General features: G+C 38.9%; 2 protein-coding genes across 2 annotated transcripts; both read left to right on the top strand.

Moving 5' to 3' along the window:
• The first annotated feature begins 728 nt into the window (after nt 1-728).
• On the top strand, nt 729-2,310 carry LOC114758520 (uncharacterized). The gene is made up of 2 exons (XM_028947571.1): nt 729-1,019; nt 1,140-2,310. The coding sequence occupies exons 1-2, from the start codon at nt 769-771 to the stop codon at nt 1,861-1,863; spliced, it is 975 nt and encodes a 324-aa protein (XP_028803404.1). The 5' UTR covers nt 729-768; the 3' UTR covers nt 1,864-2,310.
• On the top strand, nt 2,242-3,373 carry LOC114758517 (uncharacterized). Its single transcript, XM_028947568.1, has 2 exons — nt 2,242-3,114; nt 3,299-3,373. Exons 1-2 carry the CDS (start codon nt 2,242-2,244, stop codon nt 3,371-3,373), a joined length of 948 nt encoding a protein of 315 aa, XP_028803401.1.
• The last annotated feature ends 9,252 nt before the right edge of the window (nt 3,374-12,625 follow it).

The raw sequence follows: 12,625 nt of genomic DNA, 5'->3' as shown, positions 1-12,625 counted from the left end.
TGTGATTCAACTCACTAGAAATATTAAGGGAGGCTCATTTTAGTCATATGTGGTTTTAATCATGTTAGGTGTGGTTTTACTATGTGTGGCTAGGGTTAGAAAGCAATGCTCTGTTTTTCGGTGAATGAGGCTCTGTTTTTCGGTCACTGATGCTGTGTTGCTGATGAAGATGAGTGGAAAATAACAGATATTTATTATTGTAACCCCTCAAATGCGATGGTTAAATGTGTTGTTAATGGGTACATCGAAGGTTGTTAACATAACTGTATGACTTGTTATTAACAACCAGTCGCAGCTTTAATGCTGGTCTGAAAAGTTGATTGGGTGTTTATACGTTGGTATTAAGCATGTGATTCAAGCTCTCTAGAAATATCAAGGGAGGCTCATTTTAGTCATATGTGGTTTTAATCATGTTAGGTGTGGTTTTACTATGTGTGGCTATGGTTAGAAAGCAATGCTCTTTTTTCGGTGAATGATGCTCTGTTTTTCGGGCAATGATGCTGTGTTGCTGATGGAAATGAGTGGAAAATGACAGATATTTATTATTGTAACCCCTCAAATGCGATGGTTAAATGTGTTGTTAATGGGTACATCGAAGGTTGTTAACATAACTGTATGACTTGTTATTAACAAGTGATTGTGGCAGGTTGATATCAGGATGGCAACTTCCAGTGCAAAGCAATTGTTTTGCTACCTCCATATAGGAGGACAATTTATTAATGTGTAGAAGGTGAAACGCAGTATGTTGGAGGTGGTGTGAGAACAAGAATGATAAAGGAAGGGACATCATATGGAGAATTTAGAACAATGGTGGCATCAATTGTGGGAAAAGAAAGTAATGGAATGGTTATGAAATTCACAGTAACCTTTGATGAGTGTACATTTGTGGACCTTGTAGATGATGAAGGAGTAGAACATTTGATTAACTTCAATGGCGACAGTGGTCATGTATATATAGGAGAAAATGGAGATCAAAATTCACAACTAACAAGGGATGTTGTAATAGAAGAGCAACATGTGTAAGTTGTGTTATTTAAATTTCGAAGTAATATTAGCTATTGTCAACTGTTGTGCATAAGTTGTTATTATAGTGATCGAAGGTTGTCATTAACGACCCCTTGACCTGTTCTGTTATGTAGGATGGAAGACTTGTTCGGAGGTTCAGATACATTGTCCATGTCTCCACCTAATGTGGTTAGTGAAGACCCACTATTGTTGCCATGTGGTTCAGAAATGATGCCAACCCCAATTCCGGAAATGAATTCAACAAAGTGGAAGGGTTTGGTTATCGGAGAAGGACAGATTTTTCCTAATGCAGTGGCTCTTAGGCAAGCACTGTATAGGTACAGTATTGCTGTGAAGTTTTCATACAAGTTTGTGAAGAACAATCAACAAAAGATCATTGTGAAGTGTATGGCGGAGGGATGCCCGTGGTATATGGGTGCATACTCAATGGGACAAAGACAAGATTCTGAGTTGTTAATAATTAGAACCTTAAGAAGTGAGCATGTGCATTATGCACAGGACAGCTTGGTTGTATCTCACTCTAGAGGGTCAAACTTAACATCATCAATCATGATAGATTCTTTGAGGTGTAATATAGACAAGAATGCTAATGAAATTAGAAGAGATCTGTATAGAGAATATGGGGTGCGACTGAATTATAGTCAAGCATACAGGGGTAGAGAAAGAGCATTGAGGGAAATACATGGTCGTGCACAGGATTCATACATGGCGATTCCCTGGATTTGTGAAAGGCTCATTGAAACTGATCCAAACACAAGTGCTCGATGGGAAGGGTTGGATAGTAAAGATTTCAGAGGGTGTTCATTGCTTATGGATGCTCAATTAATGGATTTTTAGAAGGGTGTCGACATATACTTTATATAGACGGCTGTCATCTAAGTGGTCCTTACAGGGGGACATTGATTTCAGCTAATGCATATGATGCAGACAATGAACTATTTCCATTAGCATATGCTATAGTTAGTGGGGAGACATATGATGATTGGGCTTGGTTTCTCCAGAACATCAAAGACATCACAAGATCAGTGGAGACAACGATAGTTTCAGATCGGAATAATGCCATTATAGGTGCTGTGCGAACAATATTTGGTGGCGAGAGACATGCTTTTTGTTATAGGCATGTGAAAGAAAATTTTAGTGCACATTATTTAAAAATTAACCGAGGCAGGGGACGAGTTTCAGGTACTTCAAAGGACGTTGCATTGAAAATGCTGGATGGAATCGCCTATGCAAGGATTGAGGATGAATATGTTGCTGCAATGGGGAAACTTAGATCATTCTGTCCACAATTATGATTGGGTTGACACTCAAGGAGATGTAGATCGGTGGGCTTTAAGCAAATTCCCGTTTAAACGATGGGATAACATCACCACTAATGTTGCGGAGTCGTTTAATGCCTGGATTTTGAAGGAGAGGAAGCACAATGTGTCAGTTCTCATACATGAGCATATGGAGAAATTAGCCAAGAAGATGGTTGCAAGCAAAATGGCAATGGAAAATTGGACAAATGGCGTTGGGCCAAATATTGAGTCCAAGTTGCAAGAAAAAGTAGCAAGAGCGGAGAATATGCATACTGTATATTATGGAGATAACCGAGTTCAAGTTGATACTACATCTCCTACTGGAATAATTTGTGTCACTGTTGATCTCACAGCTCAGAAATGCACTTGTTTAGCATGGCAAATGAGCGGAGTACCTTGTGCTCATGCCTGTGCAGCGATAAAGCTACTTCATGGTAGTGTTTATGAATTTGTAGATGATTGCTATAAGCTGTCAGCCCAAGAGAAGATATATGCAAGTAGTATGAGGCCAATTGCGACACATGATTGTCCTCGTCCCGAAGCTCTCACCGTTACGCAGATGATGACGGGAACATTTTTACAGCCACCAATCACTAAAAGACCCTCAGGGAGGCCAAAGAAAAGAAGGATTGAATCTCAATTTCAAAGTAAAAAACTTTACCACTGTGGAAGATGCCATGAGCCAGGCCACACTGTGAAGACTTGCCAGAAACCCCAATCCAAGTTGAGCTTTGCTGGTGGCTTGTTGATATTTCGTTTTGTGAATGCTTGTGACAGCATTTTTTTTGTAAATGTCATAACCTACACCTCAAGTTGTCCGTCATTATCCACACATGCAACACGTATGCTTTTTTGAATAGGTTGTAAATTTGGTGTAGTTATGTTGTACATATATATATCAAGTGGTAAATGACACCTGGTTGTAATCTGATATAACATCATTTCTGTATTTTTGATGTACTGGTGAATAGGTTGTAATGGACTTGTTATCAGACGCCATGCAGGTTGTCATTAGCAGTCTCAATTATGTTACTGATATAAAGTGACAATTTCTCCTACTTCCAGTGTTCAGTGATTTCTTAAGACATTCGAGCTGTGTTAAAGTCATAATATGATATGATTTGGTTAGAATTAGATCTCATGTGGAGGTTGTGGTATCCCCAGCGTCAGTTGTCAGGGGCAATGTGAAGGTTGTTAACCAATTCTGTTCGGGTTGTCAACAATCCCTGTTGAGGTTGTAAATGAATTGCTGCAATAAAAATCTGCTGTAATATGATTTGGTTCTTTTAAAGCTGTTAATGACTTTAAAATGCTCCCAATTTTTGCTATTAAGGTCGTTATATGTGCTCATAATATAATTAAGTTAACAGCTGTGTTATACCCCGAGTGAGTTGTCAGGCGCACTGCCAATGTTGTTAATCATTTTTGTTACGGTTGTGAACAACCCCTGTTGAGGTTGTAAACAGATGTGGCAGAGAGGACTCTGATATATGCCTATCATGTCACTATGGTTACCATTTATTTATCCAGTCTTATTCAGTCTGCATTTGTGGCCATGATGAAAACACATGAATGCCTTTACAAAAACTTGATAACCAGTAAAGGATATCAAAACACATTAACATATCTTAACATCCAGGATTCATACATGCTCAAAGAAAAGAATAAAATGTGAACTTGACGTTCAGATGTCACTATGCTGTCAAATAAATAAATGTAAATACAATAGATGCTTGTCATTTATTTCTTCCTCTTGCTTTGGGGGTTTCCTCGCAGCAAAGACAGCACTTCATCGCCATGCAGGTTGTTCCGATGAGTCACGAGCCACCACAAGCATCCAACCTTCAAGTCATGGATTTCTTCAGGGGAGTACTTAGGCATTGTGTAGCCGTCGTCACCATACTCAGTGCCGTCCCATGTTTGTAACCAGCTCAACACATGAACCCCACAAGAGTCCCTACAAAGGAAAAACAAGTACTTTAGTGAATGAACATTAGCTTCCAAGAGTTGAGACACAAGTACTTGTTGTGCTGAAAAATAACTCACGTGTCAGATTGCACATGAACTTTTGCCCATGTGACTTCCTCGTCAATCTTGTCCTCCTCCGCAAATAGTGATGGCTTCAGCACACGAAGCACTTGGCAGAAACAATCTCTTTACAAAAAAGGGACAAACAAAAGAAACAAGTTTGACAGTTGTGAATGACAAGTTATCAGGAAGCATTAACAACCTTCGCTGTAGCCAATGACAAGTAATCAGCAGGCATTAACAACCAGGACAGTTAAGCAGACAAGCAACCATAACGCATTAACAAGTTATAGAATGAATGTAAAGTTGTGCATACAATCCCTCTCGCCATGAATTGCTTAGGATCTATCTGTCCTCTCTTTTTCCCTTGCTTCCTTTGTGGTTTCTTCCCTGTTTTCATTGCTTCTTCTTCCTCTCTTTGTAATCTCAACATCGTCAAATTGTCCACTAACAAGTCAAGGGCATAGAAACGCATGGTTCTTACATCCATCAGGTAACAGAACCAATGGTAATTGAAAAGGGTGGGGCCAAATATGAAGTCACAGTCTCCAATGTTATATCCTATGTGCTCCGGTAAGATTTCATGTTCATGTTTTTCCAGGCTCCACCTAAGAGGATTAGCGGCCATTGTTTGCATTAACTCAGATGAAAAAATGTGCCTACTGACACGACCGTGGTTCTCTTTTTCATCTCCCACCAAGGTTCTCGCCACCATAGACATGAACTATATCACACATACAAACAGTTAGTCATGATCATAATGACATTCGCAGTTCTCTATCTATATAAACAACTGTCTTACCCTGTCGTTCATCCATTTCCTTGTAGGCAGCAAAGCTTAGCACGTGTCAAGAAGTACCTATACATCTCTACAATGTACCTGCAGCAAAAGGAACAATGAGCACAAGGGTTGTATGTGTAAAATTGTTGTCAGTCAGTTGTCCCAATTACAATCAGTCCCAACACTTACTTGGCACCTTCATCTTGATCACATCTTCTCGTGCACATCTGGAATAATTCCTCTTTCTCGTCAGCTTTTCTCTTGCCACGGCCTTTTTTCACCTCCTCTAACCAGGGAGATTTGATTGCACGGCTTCTCACCCGTGTTGATCTTCTTACATCCATTTGCCCTTGTGCTTGCTGGTCCATTTCATCCTTTCCCTCCATTTCATCGCCTACACCCTTATCCTCTTCTGCTGCTGCATCACTAGACTTGTCTTGTGTTTTTTCTTCTCCATCATCCTCTGATCCAGAGTAACTCCCTTCTCCTTTCTCCTCAGGTTGAGATTGACTCTCTTCTTCACGCGAAGCACTTTTGCCCTCTTCTTTATCATCTCCTTCTGGTTCACTCTGTTGTTCCTCTTGTGACAGAATTGAATCTTTTGGGGTTCCTTTACCTTCTTCACCGGTTTCTTCATCTTCAGTTGCCTTCTCTTTGTCATCTTCGCTACTTACTGCTTCCACCACATCTTCCTTGTCAATCTCATCCGTCAACCTCAACTGCAAGGAAACCAACTCTTCTCCAATTGTCGACACCAACCCTTCAACCATGGTCATCAACTTTTCATACGTTCTCTTGATTTCCTGCAAAACAACAGTAATGAAAGTTATCATTACTCCAAATTCTACATAGCACCAAAATAAGCTTCACATGATTTACTTACAGGGTGGGTTAGCTTTATTCCTGTGTTGGATGCACTTGTTGAAGCCCCACCGACACTCGGAACGCCATGCAGTATGCATCTGTCGCTATTCTTTTCTGATTTCACTCTTGCCTTCACTTTTTCCTCATCCCAATAAGTAATGGCATTTTCATTTTTTGCCGCCTTTTCTTTTCCGAGAGGAAAGTGTTGTAGGCAATAAATCTGCATGTGAAGTTAATGATAACTTAGATATACAACAACAACAACACCCAAACAGGCCACTGACAACATAAACAGCGAAAAATCACAACCTACACACTGCCCAATCACCACCTACACATAAGCGTATCACAACCTACATTTACGCTATTCACATTCACAACATGTACAGCAGCCAGTGACAACCCATAGTCAACCGAATGACAACACGAACAAACTGCAATTACAACCTATACATAACCAGGTGACAAACCAACACAGCCCAATGACAACCTGCACACAGGGCAATAACAACCTCCACGCCAGCCAGTCACAACATATCCATAACCAATTCACAGCGTACATTTCTCCAACTGACGACATAGAGTAGTAAATAACAACATACACAGTGACCAATCACCACCTACACATAAGCGTATCACAACCTACATTTGCGCTATTCACAACATGTACAGCAGCCAGTGACAACCCATACTCACCAGAATGACAACACGAACAGACTGAAATTACAACCTATACATAACCAGGTGACAAACCAACACAGCCCAATGACAACCTGCACACAGGACAATAACAACCTCCACACCATCCACTCACAACATATACATAACCAGTTCACAGCGTACATTTCCCCAACTGACGACATAGAGTAGTAAATAACAACATACACACTATCCAATCACAACCTACACATAATCCTGCCACAACATACATTTGCGCCATTCACAACATGTACAGCATCCAGTGACAACCCATACTCACCAGAATGACAACACAAACAGACTGCAATTACAACCTATACATAACCAGGTGACAAACCAACACAGCCAAATGACAACCTGCACACAGGACAATAACAACCTCCACACCATCCACTCACAACATATACATAACCAGTTCACAGCATACATTTCCCCAACTGACGACATAGAGTAGTAAATAACAACATACACACTGTCCAATCACAACCTACACATAAGTCTGTCACAACATACATTTGCGCCATTCACAACATGTACAGCATCCAGTGACAACCTATACTCACCAGAATGACAACACGAACAGACTGCAATTACAACCTATACATAACCAGGTGACAAACCAACACATCCTAATGACAACCTACACACAGGACAATAACAACCTCCACACCAGCCAGTCACAACATATCCATAACCAGTTCACAGCGTACATTTCTCCAACTGACGACATAGAGTAGTAAATAACAACATACACAGTGACCAATCACCACCTACATATAAGCATATCACAACCTACATTTGCGCTATTCACAACATGTACAGCAGCCAGTGACAACCCATACTCACCAGAATGACAACACGAACAGACTGCAATTACAACCTATACATAACCAGGTGATAAACCAACACAGCCCAATGACAACCTGCGCACAGGTCAATAACAACCTTCACACCATCCACTCACAACATATACATAACCAGTTCACAGCGTACATTTCCCCAACTGGACGACATAGAGTAGTAAATAACAACATACACACTGTCCAATCACAACCTACACATAAGCCTGTCACAACATACATTTGCGCCATTCACAACATGTACAGCATCCAGTGACAACCTATACTCACCCGAATGACAACACAAACAGACTACAATTACAACCTATACATAACCAGGTGACAAACCAACACAGGCCATTGACCTGAGTAGCAGCCACTAACAACCCATGCTAAACCAAATGACAACATGCACATCATACAGTCACAACCTACACATCAGCTAATCACAACCTACATTAATGTCATTCACAATATGCACAGCAACCAATGACAACCCACGATAAACCGAATGACAACACGAACAGAAGACAATTACAACCTATACATAACCAGGTGACAAACCAACACAGTCCATTAACAACCTGCACACAGTACAATAACAACCTTGACACCAGCAAATCACAACCTATACATAAGCAATTGACAGCGTACATTTCTCCAATTGACAACAGAGTAGTAAATAATAACATACAGAGCAACCAATCACAACCTACACAGCACATTGACAATAAACTAACATCAAAGTAAATGAATCATACCCACACTTACCATTAAGAAGTACATGCAACCTCCCACATTTTTCGTCCCATCAGCTTTTCCTTTCTTCTTTCCTTTCTTGAACTCTGCAATTGAGTTGCAGAATTCTTTCAAAACTAAGCTGCTCCAATCATAGTGTCCTAAACTATCCTTTGTCACCACCATGACTTTCAACACTTTATCACTCACCCATACACTAGAGCCAGGACACAAGAGGACTCCTAGTGCATACATAACAAAAAGGAATTCAAACTTTTCTTCCTCTTTTCCCTCAATCAACCATGTTCCTATTGTTTTGTATGGCACTTTCCCGTAGTCACTCCTTAATTTCTTGAACGTTTCATCTTCATTCTCCACGTTTATTTTAATATCTTGCCCCTTAAATGGTAGACCTATCAATTCATTTACATCTTCGGGCCCCACTAAATGCATCTTCACTCGAATTGAAATTTGCCTACTTACAGGGTCAAACACACGGATCAATTCACCACAAAAATCTCTATAGATCTGTGAGCAGCATATGTCAACCAATTTATCAAAACCAATTCTTTTCAGTCTTTCCATCTTATCTTTACTTTTCTTTAATTGCTTGCAGACTTCCATAAATTGTCTCGGAGCATAGCGTGTGTGAAAGGGAACAATATAATTCTTCCCTTTTGGTGGGACTCTCATTTCTTTAGCCCTTTCACCATATTGTTCTTTCTCCTCTTCTGTTAAGTTCCCCCAAGCCTTTTTCACAGAGTTAGTGCCCTCTTCAAAAGACTTAAACTTCTTCTTGTTCTGCTCATAAAACTCTTCAGTGAATAATATGTATCCGAGGAAATTCCTAGCCCTTTGTCCATCTTTGCTCTTACTCTTTTTAGTCATTTTGTTCGATTGCAAAAAGGAAAAAAAATACTGTCATCAACATATATTTTAAAATAGTAAGTATCTTCAACACCACCAAATTATTTACTAATCAACAAAATCAAAATATATCCCTTTGGATGACAGAAAGCAATGAACGGCAGTAAATAATATGGATCACAAATCAATCCACCAGAATGAATTTCCATTCATTGGTTATAGTATAGAGCCAATAAGTGCTATATCCAACAAGCAATTCCCTTTCTAACCTTATGGCCAAATTAACATTCCACCATGGAGCCCACCATAAAAAGCCAAACAAAACCTTTATTATTTTATTGCCGAACAAATCAATTACATAAAGTTCTCCCTTTTAATTCAGCAATATTAACAATAACTGATTGCTGCATTTAAAAAGCTCTACCAAATCAAATTTTTGACAATTTTAACCAGTGTTCTTCAAACTGATCTCTAATATAACTTAGTACCAACCAGCCCCAACTTTTGCCCCTAACTTTGATTCGCATGTCAGATCATTGTAATATCAACATACTTCACATTTCTAATATCAGAGTGAAAATACAAGTCACGGTTATCACTGGTTCCATATATAAACACACGAAACAACCGAACATTCCAAACCACTTCAGGTCATCAAGCAGCTTTTACGAACAATCAACAATTCAAATGTTCAAACATTCCAAACCAAACATTTTTCAAAATATAACCAAGAAGCTTGAAATTGTCAAATATTCTAACCGAGAGAGACTACTTGTCTGGAGATTGAGGCATTAGTAGAGAGACCACCAGACTGTACCAGAGAGTTCACGGTGTCAGAGCAGACGGCAACCGAGTGCGGACCAGAGAGGGATGGAGTGCTGAGCAGAGTCGGCCAGACCGTGCTGGAGATTGAAATCGTTCAATGCGTCGGAGAAGAGGGCGACGGAGGGCGGACGAGAGACCGACGGTGTGCAGACCCGAGACCGATGGACCGCGCAGGGGATTGAAGGCGTCGGACCACAGAGTGACCGAATGCAGAGCACCGACCGACAATGTACCAACCAGAAACTAACAGACCTCGCCGGAGATTGAAGCTGTCGGAGCACACAAGGATAAAGCACCAACGACACGGCGGCGGAGTGTGAGCGGGCGACGGAGTGTGAGCGGGCGGCCGATTTTGCGAAGATGAAAACCGAAACGATTTTGAGTGTGCTTCGGTTACTTTCTCTAATCAAAAGGGCAAGAAAGTAATTGCAAGTTTCAAATTTTTTGCTATAAGGTCCCTTGGGACCTCATATACATTTTCTGATTTCATGGGACCTCATATACATTTTCTGATTTCATGGGACCTTCTGGTGGTAAATTCTCTTCTGTGGGACTCTACAGTAATTTTCCCTATTATAAAAGCATGTCAAAAGGCTCATTAACCATTAAATATGGTTAAGGCATTATATTTAATGTAAAATTAAAATTTTGGGTCGTTAAAAATCTCGTGTTAAAATTAAGTGTCCAGACTAATATATTAAGCGAAGAAGAAATGAAAGTAATCTTTTGAAAATCAAACTTATTAACATCTTTTGTAAGGTGGTTAAAGCGCTCAACATTTTTTTAAAGGCGTTGGACGTGAACTTCCGTGTAGTGTGGTTGACTTGTAAACTACAACATAAGTTTAAAGACGAGTTTTCCGAGAAACTCATTAACACATTAGGCAATTTACATTTAAACATGTTAATTGACAAACGCAATTTATATTTAAAAATATCCCCATTAAATACATGTAATTAATAGTTTTAAAAAATAAATATGATATTATAAAAAAATTGAGTTTGGTGTTTAAAATCAAAACAAATCTTTTGACTAATTGTTGCGTTTAGTATGCATAAAAGTATATTGTCACATCCCAAAAATTTTCACCTAGTTTTAGAGAATCAAAAATTAGGATGAGGGTCAATATAAGAACTAAACGAGAAGACAAAACAATTTTTAATGTGAAACCCCAATAAGGTCTGGGCTAGCATTTTCATCACAATCAGTCTAGGAAGGGCAAAACAAGAAAATTTGAGAAAAATTCAAAAAAATCCCCAAAAAAAAAAGAGAAAAGGGTAAATTAGAGGTTATGGAAACTCAATTGAGACCTGAAAGGTGAAATTACAGTGAAAGCAAATTATTACAGAATTTCCCGTAAACGGAGGTTTTTTGGAAAAATATTGAGAAATCGAAGAAAAATAATTATTTTAAGTAATTGGAGGCCTCAATAAATTTGGAAGAAAGATGGATAAATCATATAAATATTTATTTGAATTTATAAACTTGATTCTAGGCCTTGAAAGCTCAGGAATTTATTTTCCCTCAGATTTACCGATAAAGGCCTAATCGGAGAAAATTCAAAATAAATACCTAGAGGTGGCAAAAAATTCTGAAAATTTTTAGATCATATTCTCATATTAAAAGGTGAATTATCAAGGAGAGAAATGAATTTTTGGAGGTCTGAAAAAATTATGAAATATTACTAGTGAATAATAACTGATAAAGTTTCCAATTTGTTTGAAATAGTGACTTGGTTTGTGAGTCATATTTTTAGACTAGCCCAAACCATTTGTGGAACCCACATTGAGTCCAATAAGGGCCCAATTTCGTGCAGCTTCTAGGTCTCACTATTTTTATTAAATAAAATGTGAAATTAAGGGATATTTTTGTGGAAAAATTTAGAGAAAAGCCACTTGTTCAAATCTAATCATTTCCAACACTTGATGACTACCACATACACCCCTTGAGGTGTCTATTTTTGGCCAAATCAGGAGGGAGAGGGCCACATGGATTTCTTCTATAAATAGCCCCTTAGAAAATACAAATAAATGTTGGAAAAATTGGAAAAAGAAGGGGAAACTCTGTCACTGTAGCTCCAGCCCTGTGTCTTCAAAATTCTTGAGTGTTTTAGGCAAGGAATCATCTAACTTACACCAAGGAAGCATTAAGGTATGTCTAAGGATCATTATCCTTGAGTTTTACATCGATTGGATTAAGATTTTGGCTTGGAAAATTAGGGGAAAATGCTGTAAATTTTGGCCCAACCATGTGATGCTTAGGGAAGGATAGAAACCTTAGTAATCAAGTGGAATAAGGAAGATTAAGTGGTGTATGGATTGATTTTTGGATGAAATCAAAGTTAGGGTTTAAGGGAAGGAATTTTGGTCAGCACTGTTCATGCAGGAGCTGATTGTTTTGGCCTAATTTGATGATTCCAATAGCTTTAACACATGTTTTTGTGTAGGGATATATGATTGGGAAGTGTTTAAAATCATTGGAATCAAAAATAGAATTTTTGGAAATCTATAACCCCCTATTCAGCCAAGGTAAATTCATGGAGGAGGAGTGTGAATTTCAAAAATCTGATTGTACCATTGGATTCCTCATGAAAAACTATGTAGGACTGAGTCATGAAGTTATTGATTCTAAAAGAGGAATCACTTGGTTAAAAATCA

Source organism: Neltuma alba, unplaced genomic scaffold (assembly GCF_004799145.2).
Source record: "Neltuma alba isolate B1F8T4 unplaced genomic scaffold, ASM479914v2 tig00010720_pilon, whole genome shotgun sequence".
Taxonomy (NCBI): Eukaryota; Viridiplantae; Streptophyta; class Magnoliopsida; order Fabales; family Fabaceae; genus Neltuma; species Neltuma alba.
This window is presented reverse-complemented; position numbering and strand designations above follow the sequence as displayed.

Excerpts from the sequence above, each read along its gene's own strand:
- LOC114758520 (XM_028947571.1), top strand. The coding sequence starts at position 769 with ATGATAAAGGAAGGGACATCATATGGAGAATTTAGAACAATGGTGGCA. Across the intron at positions 1,020-1,139 it reads GTAATAGAAGAGCAACATGT|GATGGAAGACTTGTTCGGAG; the intron begins GTAAGTTGTGTT and ends TCTGTTATGTAG.
- LOC114758517 (XM_028947568.1), top strand. The coding sequence starts at position 2,242 with ATGGAATCGCCTATGCAAGGATTGAGGATGAATATGTTGCTGCAATGG. Across the intron at positions 3,115-3,298 it reads CTTGTGACAGCATTTTTTTT|GTTGTAATGGACTTGTTATC; the intron begins GTAAATGTCATA and ends ACTGGTGAATAG.